Here is a 24417-nt window from a genome sequence, read left to right as displayed (position 1 = left end):
AAAAGCAGGAAATATTTTACCAGGTTATTAGAGACAGGAAATGCATATTTCATTAGATTCTCAAATATGGATCTTCTTGTCCGCCCCTCAGGTTTATGAGCAAATCGTAAATTCCTAATATCCTAGAAAAGATTTAGAATCCAAGTTAACAATTGTTTGTTCACTGTCTACTTAAATGAATAAACAAGGTTCCTTGGAACTATCTTGTGAAATGTTAAGATCTATGAATATGGGATACAAAAATAAATCAGATAACAGCTCCTGGATGCAGGGAAATTATAATGGTTTATTGGGAATAATTGAAAGAAACACAAGGTACTCTACTACAAAGAAGAATTTAGAAGGCAGGAAATTTACCTATGTTTATGGACTCAAAATAGGCCAGTGAAAAGGTAGTATTTGATGTAGGCACTGGAGATTAAAAATATTACATCTCAAGATTAATATCATGACTGATAGACACTATCAGCATATGTTTTCCCTGTGAAAGCCCATTTTCTGTCATAAATGTCCTTATTAATAAAACCTGATTAGTAGTTGTTACATTTCTTATGTGTCTTCATTTCCATTATATCTGGTGATTATTTTCCTACTATCTCTTCCCAGGGTTCATTTGCATTGTGCCTTCTCTTCCTAAGTCTCCTGCTACTAGACTTAATAGAACTAAACCCTGCCTAAAGGTCTTCCTTCCTTTACTCCATAACCACATTCTTCCACCATCTACTGATAATCATAAACTCTGAATAGTTTGCTTTATATTATCCAGGCTTTTACAGTCAGGTCTAAAGACCAAGGTTCCCTTCCATTTGTCCCTAAGCAATTGTCTATGCTCAGGCTGAATGCAAATATTTATGTTCTGATTTACTGGTATCCTAATAGCATTCAGAAAAAAACTGGGGATTAAGATAATTTTAAGGGTCAGACATAGTGGCTCATGCCTGTAATTCGACACTTTGGGTGGCCAAGGCAGGAGTGACACTTGAGGCGTTTCTACTTCTAAAACAGTGGTGGCGGGAAAACTGACATTCCAGACTTTTCCTGTGTTCTTATCTACTGGCATTCTTTAAATGCATTGATAACTTGAATGAAACCTAAATCGTTACAAATTCAAGACCAGCCTGGGCAATATAGCAAGAGCTTGTCTCTACAAAAAATTTAAGAAATAAATTTATAAGAAAAGAATAATTTTAAGACTGTTCATTTTATTTAAATGTTTTAACCTAGGCAGAATTCAAAATAGCTTTATTATGCCTCATTTTGTAGAACTGCAAACAAAGCCACTCCACTATGATGTACCCACAATACATAAGTAAAACAGTATATTGTAAATCTGATCCAAAACTATAATGCTAGCTTTACTATCATTTAAAATAAACATGTGCAGGAACCTAATCTGATATCTTGTTTTCCCTCAGTAAATATCTTTATAACTAGGAGATACTCAGAATCATTCTGTTAACCACAGAGTTCTCTGAGAGGACCACGTCAGGGGCCTTATAAATATTTGTGTTTATTGATAATGATCCTGTTCCCTGTAAAAAAAAGTATTTAAAATAATTAAGATTCAAAATTATCTTTTTTACATCCTCTTACATTCTATGTGCTACTTACTATTAGACTATAGAAAAGTAATCAAGAAACTGTGCTTGACCCATGGTTGACAGTGATTACACTCACAGAGCCCTTCTAACTATAATGGAAAACCACAGGCCAGGCACAGTGGCTCACACCTGTAATCCCAGCACTTTGAGAGGCTGAAGTGGGTAGATTGCTTGAGGCCAGGAGTTCTAGACCAGCCTGGCCAACGTGGTGAAACCCAATCTCTACAAAAATTAGCTGGACATGGTACCATGTGCCTATGATCCCAGCTACTCAAGAGTCTGAGGTAGGAGAATCACCTGAACCCAGGAGGCAGAGGTTGCAGTTAGCTGAGATCACACCACTGCACTCAGCCTGGGCGACAGAGTGAGAAAGAAAAAAGAAAAAGGAAAAGGAAAGGAAAGAGGAAACTACAAAAATAATTACTAAGTCATTAGCTTTAATACCAGAGTCACAAAACTTCTAAGATTAGCATAAGAAAGTATCTTGAATTATATATACACATGCTGTTTCTTTCAGCACTGTCAGAAAAGTAAAAGAAAGGAACAATGTGATATAGAATAGGCCTTAATAACAGTGACCTGGAGAAGTGGTAAATATCTGTAACTTAAAGGTAAAAATGTAACACTGGTAAAAATGTAACAATCTATGTTTCATTCTAGTATCAATGCATTTAAAGAATGCCAACAGATAAGAACATAAGAAAACTCTACAGTATCAATTTTTCACCACCATTGTTTTAGAAGTAGAAAAATTATGAGAACTAGAAATAGAAAAGATAGGTAATGATGAATATATCATATTTAGTTTTCCACTACAAAGTAGCAGAATTTCTCAGAGCCTTATGTTGCTAATTTGTAAATTAAAAGTAATAATGTCTATTGTGCCTACCTCATAGGATTTTTATAAGGCTCAAAGTGAAATAACGAATGTGGAAGTATTTGGTATCCTGTAAGTACTATGTGCATTAAAGATAGTCATTATTATTATTATTATTATTATTATTTAACACAGAGCCTTGCTCTGTTGCCCAGGATGGAGTGCAGTGGCACCATCTTGGCTCACTACAACCTCCATCTCCCAGGTTAAAGCAATTCTCCTGCCTCAGCCTCCCCAGTAACTGAGATTACAAGTGTCTGCCACCATGCCTGGCTAATTTTTATATTTTTTAGTAGAGATGGGGTTTCATCATGTTGGCCAGACTAGTCTCAAACTCTTGACTTCAAGTGATCTGCCTACCCCAGTCTCCAATAGTGCTAGGATTACAGGCATAAGTCACTGCGTCCAGCTAAGATGGTCATTATTAAAAATGTTATGAGATTTGTGAATATATCAAAATATGTAGACTGAACTGGGCCCAAAAGAATTAAGTCTAATTCATGAATCACCTTTTCTGTTACTGCTAAATTTTGTTTTCTTCTGTCAAAGTCATAATAGAATAAAATTTCTAATTGGAAAACCATTTCATATTTTGGAAAGCAATTTCAAAATGGGTTTTATTTAACACAAAGCTTTTCAAACCAAAGAAAATCACATACATAACATTTACCTTACACACAGTTTCTAATCCATAAGAATTTTCACCTCGACTAGAAGCACCACCAATTTTTTCTACTCTACTTATCACACCAAGAGAAGCATCTAAAACAAATGGAGGATCCTAAAGAAAGGAAGAAAAAATAATTAACACTGAGCAATTAATACTGTACAATTATATAGCTGATCAAAATCTGAATCAGAAATGCTTTAATTAGAAATGATTAGAAATTAACAAAACTAACTGCAAACAGCACACTCATGTACACACAAAAATCTAATCCAAGTCTTACCCGTTCCATGCTCTTGAAATATAACCTATAATTCGTGACAGTCAGAGTTCCTCGTACAGCACCAGTGAATGGACATATATAAGTTACATCTTTGGCTGAAAAGGCAAGAAGTCCACAGTTTACTATACATTGTGTGCTATTAAAACCTACTATCTTATAAAATTGTTATGATTCCTAGACTAATTTATGCTGAAAAATCAGAGAACCAGTGATTTCCAGAGACCTAAGAATCCTAAAACCCAAGCTTCCAAACCTGCACTAATCTGGGGAAGAAACACAGAATTAAATGGGATGGGCTGAAGAGGTGGAGGGACTTCTCATCCCATGAGACAGAATGTAAGGAAGCAAAGGGGCTACTAGCTTGGCTAGATAAAACAGGTGTGGGTAGCTGCAGCAGCTAAGGTGAAAGTGCTGGCAATGGTGGTATCAGCAATACGCATGTCCAGGCACAGTCGCCATCATCTCCTTGCAGTTTCTATGCAGCCTCACCAATCTCCTGATCTTCCTGTTGCCCGCAGTCCACTTTGTCAACAGTCTTCTAAAAATGTAATATCCAAAACATATGTTACTACACAAACTCCTGATCTGATTACTTACAGGGAAAATTTTATAGGTGAAATGACACACATTTAAAATATAATTTCTTAGAAAGATAACAGTATAAGAAGAGGATATTGTAATGATGACCAACCCATGCCAGACTTTGTAAAGAAATAATCACAAGTAATGTTTTATTAAATAATAAACGATGAATCTACATGGCATTATGTTTTGTAAAATATGCATTAACTGATTATGCAGGATGACTTAGGAATCAGTATCTCAAAATATTATTTAAAATGCCACAGTTCATAATGTCCAGTACATGGTTTTTATATCTTAAAATATTTATAAATTACTAGCATGTCAATATTATGGAAAATCAGCAGATAAAGGAGTATCTTCATCATCCCAAGGAAGTAAAGAGCAATTCTACGGAGCAACAACTTTCTAAGACCCTTTCAAGGGGTTTCTGAGAAAACTTGGGGCCATGAAACATATTTAATTAGGTATTACAACCTCCTGACTTTGCTTCTCATTCAACACTTTGAAGGAGTGGCTGCTTTGTATGGAACCGGAAATGAGACTGATCTTTTAACAGTCATTTCTAATCTTCAAAATAGTTCCCTTGGGAACAATTTAAGTATAAACTACTTTTTAAAATCATTGTTTCCAATGCATATTTCATTTAGAGGGAAGCTTTTAGAATAAAATGGACCTATCATTATATAAAAATACACAAACTTGCTTTGTACAAATATATTTTTTCCCTTATGATTTTTTTACCTCATCTAGGAAAGCTTTATTCAAGGTTACTAAAGACATTTCAGGATTCCTTCTAGAGTCAGTTTTCTTACTCGTGTAAGAAAAATCAGCCTTATTATCCTATATCCCACCACAGGAATGTCATTCTCAGGCCAGTGCTTTTCTGTTAACACCTTCCCCTTTATTCTAAAATCATGAGATAATATATATAAAAGTGCTTCTAAAATTCTAAGTACAATACGAAAATACAAGGGTTTATACCTATAGTCACTATTAGCATCATTAGTCTTTGCTTTCTTCTGTACCATCTATCATTCCTCAAGAGATCATGAAAATGGAGAAAAGATAAATACAAGAAATCCTTAGAGACTGACTCCTCTAGGTCAGTTACCTAACTGGATGTTAGCAGTCCAGAAAAAAAAAAAAAAAGAGCATTTTAGTATGATAGCCAGATTTCTGACTTGAGTAAACGGACAGCTGGTATAGAGGTCAACTGAGAGAAAGTAAAAAAAAGAGTAAGTCTGGCGTTAAACATGATGATTTCCACTTTGGAAATGTTGGGTATAAGGTTCCTATAAGATATTAAAGAATGTGTGTTTAAGACAGAAGCATCTGTTTAATTACATTAGGACAGAGGTTCACACTGGGGATACAAATTTTGGAGTCGTCAGCCAATATATGGCAAGTGATGTTACTAATTTAGATAGATCAACCGAAAATAGTATATAGGAGGAAAAAGGGAAGTGGGTCAAGGATGAAGTCCTAGGGTGTGCTGCTATTAAAGAAAGACGAGCCAACAAATGAGACTTAGTGGTAACTTGAAGGTCTTTAATAAAGCTGTATTTCATAATAGGAGCTGCAATTACAGCATTAAGTTCAGAATAAGAAAAAAGAAATTGTCACAATGCTAGATATAACCTTATTAGCTAGATTATCTCTCTATGCCTTAGTTTCCTCATCTACAAAATGGGGTTAATGTTATTATTCTCAAGAATATACTCTTTGAGAATGACTGAGATAGTAAGCACTCAATAATAATAATTACTGTCATTATATAATAGCCAATGCTGGAAAAAATGTGAGTAAGTAGTTCAGACTGGGAGCTTAGTGTATACACAAGGCTGAATGGGGAAAAGAAAACTACTGAGAGGTTATTCAGTTAAGAGTCAAGAGCAAGAAAAGACAGATACCATGCTAAAGATTGGGAAGCTAAATTTAGTAAATAATAATCCATCTAGAGTATAGGTCCTCCCTTTGGTTTATTTTTACACACAGACATGACATCTAGCCAAGTAAAATTAAGCATTTTTTAAAATCCTTTTTAAAAATTATGATTGGTATCAAAATGAAAGATGGTAGCTATATTCACTAAGAAATCATTTACTTAATTCTTCTAACATATTACTTTATTTCTCAGAGTTTATGAGCAGATATCTGCAGATTTTCACATGGATGAAACAAAGCAAAAGCATGAGGAAAAAGGAACAGCTTAGAAGCTCATTTTCAGTTTCTAGTCCATATTATAAATATTAGGCTGGGCAGAGAAAGGCATCTACATACAAACAGATGCAGTGGAGATGAGACATTTCATCCAAAAATTAACCCAAGTTTATTCAGAGAAGACATAAAGGAGGCAAACAGAAGAGAATGTGTTTTAAGAAAAATTACTTGTGTAAGGTGACAATTCAGTGTTTTTATCTAGGCAATTCAGTATCTGAATATAGTAATTCAAAATGCTAGAATTTTCCTTCACAGAATTTAGTAACAGTTTTAGCAAAAAGCCCCCTACATTTAAAGACAGTAAAACAGACAAGAGAAGAGGCAAAGTATAATTCAATTTGCACGTTTCCCAGTACTGCAAACACAAACACTAGCAGCGGATATAGGCCTAGGTCTGTAAAACACACTAAGATGTTGGGAAGGCTGCAGGTAAAGAGTGCTACCAGACAGGAGGCATCTCTGACAGCCAGTTTATTCTGAGAGTACCCAACAGTCTGCACAGTAAGAACAGAGAAGGGCATTAAGCAAAAAATACCATTACGGACCCATGTCTTTAATATTTTCTCCTGGAAGCAAGGGTGGTTCTTCCATTTCTGCTAACTTGTTAGACTCCCTCAGGACCTGGGGTAGGAAGGACAAGAAAAAAACTTTTTATTCAAAGGCTACTTTTTCACTCATATTTCAACTGAGTATGCTTGCTCTTGAAGTTAAAACATCATATCATATACACTATTTTAAATCAAATTTTTCAAACTGTAGTGTTGGCATGTATAATATGTGAAGTTACTGTTTTTCTAGAAAACATTTACTGAGTGCTTAAATAATATCAAAGCAGTCTACATTTGTTGCACAAAAAATTTTACATGTTTTTGCATTGAATCCTAAGACAGCCTAAGGATATGGGAGGTATTATATCCTCATTTTACAATAAGGAAAAAGCAGCCGAAGTGGTAACTAATTAGTTCAAGATCACATAGTTAAAGTGCCAGTGTGTAGATCTGAACTACAGTTGAATGGATTCCAAAGCCCATTCCCTTTCCATTAAGCCATGTCGAAGGGCCACAGTACATTTAAACTCAGACAAAATTAAGTTCTTATGTAGATTTAATGTTTAGAGAATTTAGAAATGATGTTGATAAAGAATCTTATTGAAAAAGAGCTTAAATAAAATCATGATCAACAAATGTTACCAAGTAGTTACCTTGTGAAGGATGCTGCACTGTATTCCAAGAATGTGGATATTGAAACACAGTTCTCTAAAGGAGTTTCAACCCAGAGAACACAAACATATACACATATAACCCAAACTGTTACACACTAAATGTATCCTCCATTAACTACCAAAAGCCTTCCTTACCTCCTCCCATGTCTTTAACTGTCAAACAGTAAATTTCTCTCTCCAACCCCATTAATTCCTCCAACTTCCGAAATTTGGCTCACCTGTGACCAATAACTAAGAACTACAAAGAACAAGTTAACTTATTTTCAATAAATTTGCAATCTAAACAAATTCATTCTTTTGAAAGTTTAACAATTTGTTTCATGATGTAACACACATATATTTTTAATGTACCATATCTAAACTTCAGAAAGGTCATCTTTAAAGGTCATCTTTTAAAAATGCTATCTAGGCCGGGCGCGGTGGCTCAAGCCTGTAATCCCAGCACTTTGGGAGGCCGAGGCGGGTGGATCACGAGGTCAAGAGATCAAGACCATCCTAGTCAACACGGTGAAACCCCGTCTCTACTAAAAATACAAAAAATTAGCTGGGCATGGTGGCGCATGCCTGTAATCCCAGCTACTCAGGAGGCTGAGGCAGGAGAATTGCCTGAACCCAGGAGGCGGAGGTTGCGGTGAGCCGAGATCGCGCCATTGCACTCCAGCCTGGGTAACAAGAGCGAAACTCTGTCCCAAAGCAAAAAAAAAAAAAAAAAAAAAAATGCTATCTAGTTGCCAGTCCCTAAATAGTATGTAGTCATAAAAGAAGACAGAGGAGGACAGGAGCACCAGCCTACGAAGATGGGGTTAAAAAGGCAAAAGCTGCCATAAACAAAAATATAGACCTCTTGGGTTCAAATGCTGACTGCACCACACACTAACCTGGTAATCTTAGGCAAGGTTTTCAACTTCTCTGTGCCTCATTTTCCCCATCTATAAAATGGTGACAATTATAGTACCACACATAAGTTGTTATGAAAATTAAATGAGTTAATACATTTAAGGCACTTATATCAGTGTTAACACCTAAGATGTATGTAATAAGTGTTGTCTATTGTTAATAATAAAAGTTCAAACTAACAACTGATTGATTGCTAGAATCTGCTAATAATTCTATTAATTATGAAAGCAACAAAATTAGACCCAAAGATACAAAACAAATAGCAGCGTATACTGAAAAAAATCAAATATGTGCAAGATTATAGAAAGGAGATGCTTTGTTTTTCCCCCAGTCTACCACCTCACTCAGAAATACAAAGTATGTGTCACTTATAAGGCTGGGCAGTAGTTCCCATATTACGTATGTATACCTTCTCGTGGCTGCTGCAGCACTGCTACACATGACTTCCTCTTTTTCTACATTTCTACATTCAGAAGTGACCTGCAACTCCTGGAAAATATTTACGTTCTGTACAGAAGGGAGGAGGGTAGTTCCGGCAAAGGCACACAGAAACATCGGAGATGCAATCAAAGCATCATAAAGTCAGAAAAAGAGACAGGAAACCTCACCCAAGTAGCACATTTGAGAACCACACATAGGCTTTCTTATATTATCTCTGACTAGAATGTCAAAGAGCAAGACGATGAAAAGAAGCAATACAAGATCTTTTCTTGTCCAGCAGCGCTGCTCTAGACGACAGCTTTTTAAAAATAGGCATATGCTAAAGGTTGTATATAAACAACTAATTCTACACTGGAGATAGGAAAAGCAACTCCAACTAGAACTCAAGTGAACAGAACAGGGACAGGGGCAATCCAGATCCTGTGTTTGTTGACAAACAGATTCTACACAAATCTATCCATAATCAAACAGAAAAGAAAGACTAGGAAAAAAAAAAAAAAAAAGGCAAAAAAAAAAAAAAAAAAAAAAAGGATTACAAAGACAAGAGAGTATCAACCCGAAGCTTTAAAAAACAAACAAAAAAAAGCAATCTTCTGAAAATCATTTTCTATAGGCATTTGTACAAACATGTATAAGGTACTTGGCACAATCAAAAGGAAGTAAGCCGTATTTTCTAAGAAACAGAAAGAGAAGGCCCAGCGCAATGGCTCATGCCTGTGCTCCCAGCACTCTAAGGAGACTAAGGCAGGTGGGTTGCTTGAAATCAACAATTCAAGACCAGCCTGGACAACATGGCAAAACCTTGTCTCTAATAAGAATGCAAAAAATTAGTTGGGCAGGCATGACATCGTGGGTCTACAGTCTCAGCTACTAGGGAAGCTGAGGTGAGAGGATTACTCAAAGCCCCAGAAGCCAAGGCTTCAATGAGCCATGATGCACTCCACTGCACTCCAGCCTGGGAAATGGGAGTGAGACCCTGCAAGAAAGGAAAGGGAAAGGGAAAAACAAAGGGAAAGGGAAAGACAGACAGAGAGAGAGAGAAAGAGGAAGAGAGAGAGAAAGGGTGAAAGAAAGAGGGAGGGAAGGAAGGAAAGGAGGGAAAAACAAAGGAATAAAAGGAAAAAGGGAGGGAGGGAGGGAAGAAGGGAAAGAGAGAGAGTAGAAACAGAAAACCATATGGAGAGAGACACAATGAGACAAGAGAAATGAGTGAGAATGACTGCAAGGACATTTAAAAATGTAATAGCAGAAATAAAATCTGTATGGAGTGAGTAACAAATTCATATTATTAACATGATATTAATACCCACCTGAAAAGTTAGCAACTATGAAATCAAGATAACTGCACCATAAAGAGATCTGGAAAATACTGTGAAAATAGAAAAAAAAAAAAAAAAATACAGACAGTCCCTGGCTTACAATGGTTCAACTTATGGTATTTTCAACTTACAATGGGTTTATGTGGATATATCCCCATCATAGGTCAAGGGGCATCTGTACTTATTATTCACTTAATAGAAGCGTCAACAGAAGTTTTCACTGTCTTTTACCAAAATGGCATATTCACATGGCGCTTTTCTTCTCTGCTCAAGAGATTCCCTAATGACAAACTTTGTCTAATGCTCATCAAAGGGATTAATATTCCAGAAGGCAGTCCTTTCCAATAAATGATGGTTTTAAGGAAAGCAGCAAATCTTTTCCCTTTCTTTCATTTCTTATGAGGACTGAAGACAGTAGCAATACTCTACAAGTCTGACACAGCTTGGGAAAATTAACAGACTAGTGTTTACCTGAGAGAATAAAGGAGATGGCTTGAGAAATAAAAATGGAGTAAAAGTTTAAGGTTTCCTTGTGAAGGGTTTCAAAAAAAGAATAAGGACTTTAAAACATTACATTAAAGACACCTTCAGAAGACAGTCCCTATCATATGGGTCCATTTATATGAAATTCTGCAACAGACAAAATTATAGTAGGAAAAAATTCAAAACAGTTGTTGCCATGGGGATGAGAATGACAGTGTGGGCTGAGAAGGGGCATGACGAAAGTATCTGGGGTGGCAAGTTCTATATCTTGACAGGGATTAGGGTTCTACAGTTGTATGCATTTTTCTAAACTTACAGAATGTACACTTTAGATTTCTGTATTTCAATAGATACAAGTTTTATATCAAAAGAAAAACTACATATCATATTTATTTGCATGCTGACATATTTAGTTGGAAAAGTACTGTCTGCAATTTACTCTGAAATGCATCAAAAAGTAAGCTAGATGAATAGATAGATGGATACACAGATGATAGATGTGAGATAAAAACAAGGAAGTAGGGTAAAATGTTAATGACAGAATTCTAATAGTGGATACAACAGGGTCCTTTGTAAACTTTCTGTTCACAAATTTTTATAATAAAATACTGGGGAGAAGGTAAGGATTTTAAACTTGACCAGTCATGTAAAAAAAAAAAAAATCTCTGCAGTCCTTTGACAGGGGCAGACGGCATGGTCAAGGAGGGTACAGAACTGAAAAGAATGAAGATGAAATGATGATAATCTAGGAAAGAAATAGAATCCTGGATTAGTCTATGGTGGTAGAAATAAAGAGGAATACGATACATTGGAAAAGTGATCAACTTTGACCCTAGGCTTATAAAATATATAGAAGCAATTATATGAATAATACTTGATGATTTTACTTGAGAAGAATTGCATCTCAGATATGTCAGCAATGGAAGAAGAGAAAAAGCAGATTTCAATGAATAAATGAAGTGAGGTCAAAACAAGAGCAGCAACTCAAAAACACCAGGAACCCATCTTCTTAAAATGGGGGTTAGGATACGGTAGCATGTTCTCACTCATAGGTGGGTGCTGAACAGTGAGAACACATGAACACAGGGAGGGGAGCATCACACACTGGGGTCTGTTGAGGGGTCTAAGGGAGGGACAGCGGTAGGTAGGGAGGTTGGGGAGGGATAACATGGGGAGAAATGCCAGATATAGATGATGTGGGGGAAGGAGGCAGCAAACCACCTTGCCATGTATGTACCTATGCAACAATCCTGCATGATCTGCAAGTGTACCCCAGAACCTAAAGAAATTTTTTAAAAAAAGAAAGAAAAACAATGGGGGTTGGGAACCAAGAGAGCAAAGCAGGTCTGGTCCGTTAGGTTTTTCTGACTTCACATGCAAATATCTTTAGTGGAGAATAAGTTACATAACCCTCAGACTTGAGGGAGGAAAATTCACTCCTGGAGAAATCCTCAAGGATACATTTAGCACTTTCTCTTACTGAATCAAAATAATGTTACTAACTGGCTATCCAACATGTTTTCTATCAGATGCATCAGAACCCTGCCTGCCTCTGAGGCTCTGGCTGGTAAGATTCCATAAAATGTGCTCTTTGATAGCATTTAATACACTATTTCATCATTTTATTATCAAGAAAAGTCTGATAATCTTATTCAAAATCTTACTTGAAAACAAAAAACACAAGATTCAAATTTATAATTCTTTTTTTTATTCCTACTAAACAGTTTGGTATTGCTCCTTTCCCAGCCCTGATATTCTTCCATGCCTGCTTCATCACATTATTTTCAAACTGCCCAGTAATTTTCCATGTGATTTTAACTTCTCTTTCACTCTCTCCCTTTCTCTTCTCTCTCTCTCTCTCTCTTTTTCATACACACAGGCACATAAACACAAAAATACACTCTCTCTCACACACACAATTAGGAAATTACTATAAACTGGATCTGGAAGCTGGCAAGTTTAAGAGTCAGTTTTCATGTGGAACAGTTAGATGGTAGAAAAACAGGAAAGAATTTGTCTGAAATCTGCAAAACACTAAATAATAATAACCTGAAAGGGAAAAATGTGTCTATATAGTTATAAACTATCCTCCAGGTTTTTTAATGTACTGTGCTAAAACCCAGATGAGGAAAAAAAGGATTTTCTTAGTAACTTATTTTTTGTTGGATAATCCTTCTAAAGAAAACCGTTTATATCAATTATACTTTATTCTTTTTTTTTCTACAACTTGAGTGACAAACTACAAAGTAGGCAAATGAACCATGCAAACAAAAAAATCTAACAAGGTAGAGCCACAGACTGGCATCTGGGATAGATCTTATTGGTTATACATGTGAAAGTACATCCAAGTTCAAGCACAGGGAAGCCCTTTCTTTTTATAACACACTCAAGGACACTTTGGCTTTTCAACTGAAACCACAACTAGCAAAAGCTGGACAATGTTACAACACCATGCATGATTCAACGACAACAAAAAGGATGATTATCTAAAGAAGAACAGTCTAGAAAACATCACTTCATGCTACAGGTTGAACTGTGCCCTCAAATAATGTTGTTGAAGTCTAACCACCAGTGCCGTAGAATGTGGCCTAATTTGGAAACAGTTGTTGCAGATATAATTAGTTAAGATGAGGTCATACTGGCATGGGGTGGGCCCCTAATTCAGTATGACTGGTATCTTCACAAGAAGAGAGCAATGTGAAGAAACAGGTAGAATACTCTATGAAGATGGAAGCAGAGATTGGACTGATGCATTTACAATCCAAGGAACATCAAAGATGGCTGACCGTCATGAGCAGCTGTGAGAAAGATATGGAATACTGTATATTCTCCCTCAAAGCTCTCTTGGTTCGCAGGAGTCAACCCTGCTAACACCTTGATTTCCCATGTCTAGGCTCCAGAACTATGAAAGAATAAATTTCTGTTGTTTTAAGCCACCTAGTTTATGGTACTCTGTTTTTATAGCAGCTCTAAGAAACTAATATGCCTAATATCAATAAAAACTTTCAGATTTTCATCTTAAAATCCAAGTTTTCATAATTGTGAAAACTTAGAAGCAATCTGACCTTTAGTAGGTGAATGGATAAATGAACTGTGGTACATTATACAAAGGAATATCATTCAGTGATAAAAATAAATTAGCTATCAAGCCATGGAAAGACTTGAGGAATCTTGAAAGCATATTACTAAGTGAAAGAGCCAATCTGAAAAGGCTGCACACTTGATGATTCCAACTACATGACATTCTGGAAAAGGCAACAGTGTGGACAAAGAAAAAGATCAGTGATTGTCTGTTCATGGAGAGGAGAAAAAGAAAGAGGTGAGGCAAGGGGATTTTTAGGACACTGAAACTATTCTACATGATACAGTAACAATGAATATATACAATCATACTTTTGTCAAAACCCATAGAATGTATGCCTCGAAGTATGAACCCCAATGCAAACTATGTATTTTAGCATTAAAATAAAAATGTATCAATATTGTTTCATCAATTGTAACAAATGCACCACCACACAAGGCACAGTCAATGGAATAAATGTCAACTCCTTCACTTGTCTGCAAAAACTTCTACAAAAAATCCTGTATCTCTAAAGGGTAACACATTATTCCATACATGAGCTAAGTCACAATTTAATGCTTCCTTGACTCTCATATTTAATCTGTTTATAAATGTTGTCATGTCTCTTCCTTTCATTCCCCACACCACTAATATATCCCACTTTTCCATCCATAAGGACTAGCCTCACACCTTCTGATGTGTCCTTCTGAGCTATACTACAGGCAGTCCTTTCCAATAAATGATGGTTCATTATAGATTGTCTGACAAAAACAAATAAAACAGAAGATAGGTAGATATAATATTAGATATAATATTATCTAAATTACTTTCATTTTGTCTCATACCAAGGAGAATGAGCCCAGCTTATGTACTGTTTTTAGAAGATCATTATTCATTCAGTGTTCTTAGCACCCTTGAAAGATAAGTAGTATTCATATGCCCATTTGTAAATGGAGTAATTGATCCTTACAGAAGTTAGGGGTGCTTTTCCAAGGTGATATATATCTCACAACAGCGGCTGGAATCAAACAGATGTCTGATTACACTAAAACCATGATCATGACATGACAGCATCCCAAGCAAGCAAGGGATATGAAGGACCAAAGGCTGAGAAAGAGATCAGAACCAGAGGTAAATATGTGGGAGTCATCCAAAAAGAGATGACAGCTGAAACCATGAAGAAGAAAGAGGATGTGGAAGAGAGTAGGGGAAGCAAGGGATGAAGAAAACTTTAGCATTACCCCACTAATAAGAGAAGAAACAGCAAAGATACAGAGAAGGGGAGGGCAGATGAGAAATGAACCATGTACTGTCACCACATTTGAAACCTGGAATCATCTTTGACTCCTCTCTCCCTATAATCTTCAATGTTCAGGTAGCTTTGTGTACATTACATTCACCTATAATTTTTTTTAAGATTCGTTCTTTACCAAGCATTATGTCATTACCCTAGTACATGTCCTTTAGCAACTTTTACTTAGAATTATTCCAATAGCTTCCAAACATGTCTCATTCTTTCCATTCAACCTGCTCCTAACTAATATCACCTGTTTATGTACCCACAGCCTCTTCTATCACTCCACCTACTATTGTCAACAAATGGGAATTTATTATTCACAATGTTCTGTCCTTGGATTTTGAATCTATCTTGAAAAACAAATGGAGATCCACCATTCATTTCGTACTGCAAATATTCAATAGTAAACATGTAATCTTAAAATCATCCTCCCCACTGAAAGGCATTTATATTGTTTCCAGACTTGTCATTACAAACTTGAGAATTATCTTGTCAAATGTTAACCATATTATTTATAAACAAAAATTAAAATCTTAAAAATATTGAGCTTTTCTGTTCAAATACAAGGTATAAGTATTCATCTTTATCACTCAGCAGAGTTAGTTTCTTCATATATTTTCTGCATATTTAAGTTTATTCCTAGATATTTTACATTTTTAATTATTATAAATATAATTTTTCTTTCTCTTACATTTAATATGTATTTTTATAACAGAAAGCTATAATTCTTATGTATAAATTTTGCCTTTTAGTGTACCTTGTAATTTTTTGTTGGAAGTCAAACATGTAAAAGGTACTAGGTAAAAAGAACTGAGGTAAACAGGCCTTTGGTGATGTGGTGAAGCAGGAGGGAAACTGTAAGATACTTGATACATTACTCGTGTGTTTTAGGAGCAGCTTGTATTTTCCGAACAGCATGTATATCTATAATCAACATATAGTAGTTTTGTGTATTGAAACTCACTTAGTTAGATAGATATTATTCTGTCATAGAATATACCACAATTTATTAATAACTATCAAATGATTTATACTTATCATGTTCACAAATAATGTGCAATTAATATCTTTATTCCACTCTCTTGGAATAAATGTGGGACTTTCCACAAGACTAAAACTGGAACTGCTAAAAAGAATGAGCGTTCATAGGTATTGCTATATTTGTCTCTACTGTAGCTGTTTCAGCACTGTGTGAGAATTCCCACTGACCAACTTCTCCAGCAATACTTGGTATTATCATACTTTTTAATTTTTTTGATCTAACAAATGTGAAATAATTTTTCTCAGTTGCTTTAAAAATGACATATCCAAATCTGGAGACAACAGATGCTGGAGAGGATGTGGAGAAATAGGAACACTTTTACACTGTTGGTGGGAGTGTAAATTAGTTCAACCATTGTGGAAGACAGTGTGGCGATTCCTCAAGGACCTAGAAATAGAAATTCCATTTGACCCAGCAATCCCATTACTGGGTATATATCCAAAGGATTATAAATCGTTCTACTATAAGGACACGTGCACACGAATGTTCATTGCAGCACTGTTTACAATAGCAAAGACCTGGAACCAACCCAAATGCCCATCGACGATAGACTGGACAGGGAAAATGTGGCACACATACACCATGGAATATTATGCAGCCATCAAAAACGATGAGTTTGGGTCCTTTGTAGGGACATGGATGAACCTGGAAACCATCATTCTCAGCAAACTGACAGAATAGCAGAAGATCAAACACCGCATGTTCTCACTCATAGGCGGGTGTTGAACAATGAGAACACATGGACACAGGGAGGGGAGCACTACACACTGGGGTCAGTTGGGGGGAAACAGGGGAGGGACGGTGGGGGGTGGGGAGCTGGGGAGAGATAGCAAGGGGAGAAATGCCAGATGTAGGTGATGGGGAGGAAGGCAGCAAATCACACTGCCACGTGTGTTCCTATGCAACAATTTTGCATGTTCTTCACATGTACCCCAAAACCTAAAATGCAATAAAATAAATAAATGGGAAAAAAAAATGACATATCCCTGATTCCCTGATTATAGTGAAGTTTAACATTTTTAATATATTGATTAAATATTATGTATATATTTTTCCTTCAATTTCTTGTTCATAGACTTTCTCAACTTGCTATTGGGTTTTGCATTTTCTCTTATTAATTTGTAGATGTTCTTTGCATATTTGGAAACTAATATTTATCAATTATACATATTCTTTGCAAGTCTACTATCCCAAAATGTCATTTGTCTTTCCAATCTTCACATATGGAATTTGTCACATAAAATTAGTACATTTTAGCACAATAAAAATAATCTTCTCTTTAAAGTTAATACTTTAGAGTCTCATTTTAAATATTCTTCCTGGTACCATAAATCATAACAATATTGTCATATATTTTCTTCTAATATTTTAGAGTTTTTATTTTCAGTTTTAGGTTTTCAATCTAATGAATTCAGTTGGTGTGTGTGAGTTAAAAATCCAACCTCTTACTTTTTTTTAATTTAAACATGGCTAACCTAGCATTGCTAAACAAATAGTTCATTCATTCTTTCTCACATTGATTTGTTATACTACATCTGTCATATACAGAGTTCCTAAACTTGACTGATTAATTCGTATCCTGTTTACTTTAGCTTTATGTCTAACTGGGTGAATCTTCCCACTTTATTTTTCCTCTTCGTTAATCTTGACCTTTTACCCTTGCATATACATTTTAGAGTCAGCTAAAATTGTGCCAAGTTCTGCAAAACAAACTTTTAAATTTTTTTGAAATTATATTCAAATAAGATATATTTAAAAATATTTTACATCTCCAGGCTATTGAATTTACTCATCCATTTATTTAGATATTCTTTTAGCTTCTTTAATAAAGTTTTCTATAAAGTTCTTCTACATCTCGTTTTAACTTATTCCTAAGTAAGGTACTTTTGTTGCTGTTACAACTGAAATCTTCTTTAAGTCACATTTTCAAAACATTTTTGCTAAGGTACAGAAGCATGATCCTTTTTATGTTATCTTGTATCCATCCACAGTGCCAAGCTATATCATTAGTTCTGGTAGTTTGTATATAGATTTTTCTCAGATTTCCCAGACAATCATCTACAAATAATGAAAGTTTTATTTATTCCTTTCACTTCTGGTATCATTTATTATTTTTTTCTTTTCTTATTCTACTGGCTAGGATTTCCAGCATAATGCTGGATAAAAGGGGTGATAGTTTTATTTATTCCTTTCATTTCTTGTATCATTTATTATTTTTTCTTTCTTATTTTACTGCCTAGGATTTCTAGCATAATGCTGGATAAAAGTGGAGATAGTAATCATCATGTTGCTAAGCTTAAAGAAAATATATCTAGTATTTCATCATTAAAGATGAGGCTTATTGTAGAGTTCTGATGGATATCCTTTATCTGGCTAAGGTTGGTTTTTTCAACTGCTAGGTTCTTAAGAGTTGATACTGTTGGTAAGGGAGGTGAAGGTGTTAATCATAAATAAATGCTAACAATCATTTCTTCTCTATTAAAAGAATTACTATGTGATAGACACAGCTCACTAGCTAGCATATGCTCTGTGAGACTCCTTAACTCATTCTAAATAGATCTGCATATTTTCAGTACATGTCAATATCACATTTGTGAACACAGTCTAGCTAAAAAATAATCCAAGTTTGATTCTTAAAGAAAATATGCATAACATAACACAAATTTTAAAGAGATAAGCACATTTGCATGAATTAAGCCTATTAAATATTTCAAGGCAAGACAGATGGTTAAGAACAATGGTTAAGAACAGATGGTTAATAACATGTATATGATATCCTTTATCATATACATGTACATAAGACATCTAAAACAAAGACATAAAAGACATAATTCTATTTAATATTTAATTCTGAATTGTGGACAAACATTAGTATAAAACCACAGGCTTCACAAAGGAAAGGAACTACTACAGTTTGACTTTTATCTTTCAATCACCACCATTTGAGGCACATACTTTAATTAAAACCCAATGCTATACAAATTATAACTAATAAATAAGTAGAACTGTACATTTGAATTTTAAAATCCTACATTTTATGGGACTGATTCTCCAGTGGGCAAATAAACAACCAGACATAAGTTCCCTGAGTTCTAATTCTAAGTGGCAAACTTCAGAAATATGTTCTAGTAAAAAGAAGCCTAATTTTAAAAACTGCAAATGAGTTATTTCATTAAATTGCATTACTTAAAATTCTATATAAAAGAATTTGATAAGTTTTAAAACTGAAATTAAGTAAGTTTTACTTCCAAGGGGAGAACAAATGAAGCAAAGAGAAAACACTACAATTATGTCATTAGAAAAGCACAATTCAATTTACAAAGCCAGGATTTGTGTCCAATTTTTCCAGGATTACATCTGTATAAGACTTTTTCCATAACAAACAAGGATAACAAGGCAAAAAAGTAAAACAAATAGAATCCCACTTGAAAAATCAAAGTTCAACATATATCTGGACTGGTTCTCTCCCCAGCCCATTTTCCATTCTGCTTTACTGATGCAGAGGCAACAAATCTTGTTTGAATACCAAATTCCTTATAGAAAAAGCTTTCATATTTAGAAAGTGCCATTTTACAGTACCTATAGCAAAAAAACCTATACAATTTAATATTTTAAATGAAACTGGATTAGCTTTTCAATGTATAATGTTCTCTACACTTTCTATGTAAAAGCTGTTACTAAAAAGGAGCTTCTAAAATGTGAAGGCTCAGGATGTGAATAAGCAATGAGGCTTTGTGAAGAACTGGAAGCCTAGAGGTTAACCAGCGTCAAATCATCTGTGAATGATAATTTTCAAAAACACTACACCAAACCCTTCATCCACACCTAACAGCCAAACCATAGTCAAAATGCAACACATAGCTGTCTGTAGTTAGTTTTGCCTATAATTCAAACACTACTATTTTATGGTTGCTAAAGGTATACACATGAAAAGCAATCATAATCAATTAACAAAATTGAGAGAGGAAATCAAATTTTATTATAAAACTCTCCTTTTCTGGTTACTAGAAAAGCACTTCTCAAATATTTATTAAGAAAGTAATACTGAAACCTACTATTTTCATTCCCAAAATGTATTAAAGATATTCCTTATTAATTAAGAAAATATCAGTATTTTAAAAAGCTTAGCAGTAAAATCATGGGAGGGGTCTCTCCTTGTAAATGTACCTTACAAGAGTACGAATGACCTGAGATAAAATAAGGGCAACAGCCAACTGTGCCACTAAGTACATGATTTAGTTCACCCTTTCTGACTGTCAGGTTTCTCATTTGTTAAATGGGACTAACAACTGGATCACAGGATTGTTGAGAAAGTTAAAAGAGACGAGGCATGTATGAATATCTATCACAGTAGCAGGCTAGACTTTTTTTTTTTTAATTATTAGAAACACATCACTTCTCCCACCCCAACCTTCCCCTCTCCCTCCCCCACCCCCAGCCCAAAAAAAAAAAATCCACCACAGGACTGTTGAGAAAGCTAAAAGAGATGAGGCAGGTACAAATATCTATCACAGTAGCAGGCTAGACTTTTTTTTTTTTTTAATTATTAGAAGCACATTCCTTCTACCACCCAACCTTCTTTCTAAAAGAAATCTACGTAATTGATTTGAAATCAGGCTGCATTTTTAAATGATACTAACGCTTAATTTAATGTTACTCATTCATCTCCCTCCAGGAGCTGAAGACTATAATTCAAGTAAAGATATATCAAACAATTAAAGATACCTTTAAAAATGAGAAAACTGGATAACATGTAGCTTAACACCATATTACTTTTCTTTTTTTCTCTGCCCCTTTAGGCACTGTCCTAGGGAAGAACAGTTAACCTTTGTTGCCTAAAATCCTCTTCCTAATTTAATAGCTATCTGCTTATTCAGCAAATAAAAATTCTCTGACGGTCCTTCTAAATTGTGAAAGATGCTAAATTATGTAAGGCACTAACAGGATACATTGAAACAATTCCTGCAAACAGAATTGATGTATAAATTTGAGAGACTCCCTTTGTAACCTGGTGCTAAGGTAGTCATGTAATTGAGGACATTTATGTCTAACATTTAACCTGAAGGGACAGGCATAAAGAGGTCTATTCCAAACAAATTTGTATTTATAATCACCCTTCCCATCGTATTATCTCCAAATTGTACAGGTGCAAAATGATCTTTTGCTTCAGAAGGAAAGGCTTTGTTACTTTTTCTTTTGTAAAAAAGTAAAAACTAAACATACCTAGTGGCTAGATCTTGGTTTCCAAAAAAAGGAACCAGGACTCCTATGAAAACTAGACGATGATTCTAGAACTGAGGGAGGAAACATATATTATGAGTCTGGAACATCTTGTTGTGCCAGAAAGTAAGGAAATGCTCAAAAAACAGCACAATGATGAGAGTATGGCAAAGGAACAAAAGACCCGACTGAAAGAACTCTCAATCTGAAGCTGGAATCAATAAAGTAGTTTGAGTTGTAACAAAAAGTATAAAACAAATATCCATTAGTCCATAATAAAATAAAGCTTAAACAAATCAATAAATGGGAGAAAAATCTCCCATGCAGAATTGAAAAAAAATGTTATTAGATGTTCCACCTTCAAGGAAGTAAAGTATAACCCCCTACTCCTTAAGTGTGGGTTATTCATAGCAACTTCTTTCCAAAAAGTATAGTATGTGGGTGGGTGAGGGGCACAGGGAACAATTACAGTGAAAAAAACTAACATCACCTCAACCAAGAGATCAAGGTTAACATCAACAGTGACAAGTCATGTTGATAATATGTACCCTTAATAAAACGTGATAAAATGGCACTTTACCTCTGTGATCTTCCTACCCAAAACACATAAACCACTTGAATGAGTAAAATGTCACATGGTCTATAAAATACTATCAAGTCATCAAAAACAAGATACAGTCTGATATAGTCATCAAAAACAAGAAAAGTCTGAGAAACTGTCCCAGTCAAGAGAAACCTAAGAGACATAACTACTCAATGTAATATGGCATCCTGCTGGGTGGGATTCTGGAACAAAAAGAACATTAGGTAAAAACTAAGGATATCTCAATAAATATGGACTTTAGCTAAAAATAACCTATCAATATTAGTTCATTATGTGGAACAAATGTAGCATACTAATGTAAGATGTTATAATGGGTGAAACTGGAGGTGAAGTATATAAGAATTCTATTATCTTTGCAATTTTTCTATGCATCTAAAACTGTTCTAGAATTAGAAGTTTAAGAAAAATTAGAAAACCTTACAATATTTTCTATACAGGTTAACAGATGCACTACAGCCCTCATTTTGTCCAAATGTAAGCCAGTCATTCAATATTTATTTATTTCCTCAGGTGTCCTGAGGAAATGATGGAGGTCTACATGCAGAGATAAGCTGATAGTGGAGAATCCTCCTTCATCTGCCCATTTTCAGCACCCTGTAATGTACTGTACCTCACATGTATGTCAAGTTAAGTAGTTTAACACTCATAGGTATACACAAATAGTTTAAAATGTTTCAGACAAGAAACAGCAGGTAGAAAATAACATATAGGCATAAGCAACTAGCAAAAGTGACATTCCTTCATTCCTGGTATTAATTCTTTCAGTCACAGTATGAGGTTAGTCATTGTTTAATGATGCTTTTACTTAATAAAATCTAACCAAAATTAGGCCAAGACATTTCAAAATTATTAAGAAGCCCATTGGCCCTTGGTAGATTTTTATTAATGTAATGAATAAGGAAATATTAGATACATACATATATTTTAAAGCAGTAATGACTTGAGAAGCAACAATGGATTTATAACCATTCTTGTTAACAATGAACCCTGCTCTTTGTATGCTTCAAGATAATGTCTAATGATATCATGAAGCCTTCATAATTATCACAATATATATCTAGATTATGAAGATAAGCCCTTCTAATTTTTAGTGATGTTTTAAACCATGATATTCCCCACCTAATATTTTATGAAATTTCACAAAAGGTAATAAGAAATATGCAGAAGATTTTACAGATGTTGCCTTCTTCTTGTTTTGACAATGAAATGGTTGAAAAAGATATAAGTATCCTCAACATATGCTCAACAGCAAATGAGTGCATTATGTTTTAGCTAGAACTGCATAAGTGTAACCAGTTATTTGGAAAGCAGCCAGTTGTTTGGAATAAAAAGATTCTGACATGCTGTCCATCACGTGAGAATACAAGAAGACATACCCTCATCAGATTATGGATTTGCCAATGCCTTGATCTTGGACTTCCCACCTTCCAGAACCATGAGATATAAATGTTTATTGTTTTTTGTTTTTTAGAAAAATAATGATTATTAAGTAAGGGTAAAGGGTTAGCACTACACATATAATTCGTTTTCTCAATCATTCATGGACAAGCAGTTATAGAAAAGCAGATGAATCTAGAAATGCAGAGTTCTACAGGGTATCGCTAATGTGGTTAATTTCATAGAAATGAGACCTTTAATAAATAGAGGAATACTTACAAACTACAATGAGATGTGTAGGAACTATCACACAGTGTTTAAGTGACTTAGCTCCCGAACTGGACTGCATGGGCTGGAACACTGGCAATAGAATTTATTAGCTATGAGATCTTGGACACATTACTTAATCTCTACAAGTTATTATCATCTGTAGAATGCTGACAGAATTGGTGAGAGTTTTACAAGAGATAATTCATGTATAGCACTTAGAACAATGCTTGGCACACAGTATGTATTCAATAAATGTTAGCTATTATTGGCTGTTATATGAATAATCATAAAAATCTTTTATACTACAAAAAAATTCATTAATCATCATTTGGCAAAGAACTTAGAGGTGATCAACCTCAGAGATGAAATACACATTTTTCTTTTACAAATAAGTAAGCGTTCCAAATTTGCTGGCCTATTCTGGGATATTTTGTAGACTCGGATCTATGAGAATACTCCATCAATATCTCTTGCTAAATTAGTTATACTGATAGTGTTGGCCACAAATATATAACAGAAAGTACTTCATCAGAAATTTAAAATAATATACATACCCTCAAATCAGGAGAAAAGTTGTCGGCAGAAGTTGAAATGGAATCTGATGACACAACAGAAGCTGATTTTGTATGCACTGAATTCTCTGAATGAGAAGTGGAGGCACTACAAAAATACAAAGGACAGTATGTTGGAAAAATGGGCGCATCAAAGACCAATTTCAGACATTGTATTTAATATAACTCCATTATTTATTATAATTTCCACTGCCACCTAAGTTCTGCTTTGCCTATTCAATCTTATCTCTAAATCTTAACAAATTATAAATGATTCCTGCTAGGTCAAGTTTTCTTATGATCTAAGTTCCCTCTGGACAGACTCCGAATACTCATGAAAACACTCCAGGCTAACTCCTTCTTTTTATCCATTCACCCACCCCATTCCTTTTTTTATCCA

The 24417-nt window shown here is 34.8% G+C and overlaps 1 protein-coding gene and 1 long non-coding RNA gene across 6 annotated transcripts in view; both read right to left on the bottom strand.

Moving 5' to 3' along the window:
• The window catches only part of MTMR2 (myotubularin related protein 2), a 90045-nt gene that overhangs the window by 25099 nt on the left and 40529 nt on the right, over nucleotides 1–24417 (bottom strand). For 2 of the 5 annotated variants that reach the window (XM_032295712.1, XM_032295715.1), the window contains 5 exons: nucleotides 24021–24126; nucleotides 6779–6854; nucleotides 3429–3523; nucleotides 3149–3259; nucleotides 21–122 (listed from right to left, as the gene is read on the bottom strand). In XM_032295712.1, coding sequence (XP_032151603.1) covers nucleotides 21–122; nucleotides 3149–3259; nucleotides 3429–3523; nucleotides 6779–6854; nucleotides 24021–24126 — 490 coding nt within the window. Of the gene's footprint in view, nucleotides 1–20; nucleotides 123–3148; nucleotides 3260–3428; nucleotides 3524–6778; nucleotides 6855–23475; nucleotides 23557–24020; nucleotides 24127–24417 lie in introns of all 5 variants that reach the window. The other 3 variants (XM_032295716.1, XM_032295713.1, XM_032295717.1) reach the window with 3 other exon arrangements.
• Nucleotides 17523–23469, bottom strand: LOC116563162. Its single transcript, XR_004274252.1, has 2 exons — nucleotides 20523–23469; nucleotides 17523–20358 (listed from the first exon to the last, which is right to left on the bottom strand). It is a non-coding gene; the product is annotated as an uncharacterized LOC116563162 (long non-coding RNA).

Source organism: Sapajus apella, unplaced genomic scaffold, assembly GCF_009761245.1.
Source record: "Sapajus apella isolate SASKATOON/1434 unplaced genomic scaffold, GSC_monkey_1.0 scaffold34, whole genome shotgun sequence".
NCBI lineage: Eukaryota > Metazoa > Chordata > Mammalia > Primates > Cebidae > Sapajus > Sapajus apella.
Note: the sequence above shows the minus strand (reverse complement) of the source record. Positions and strands in the feature narration are given on the sequence as shown.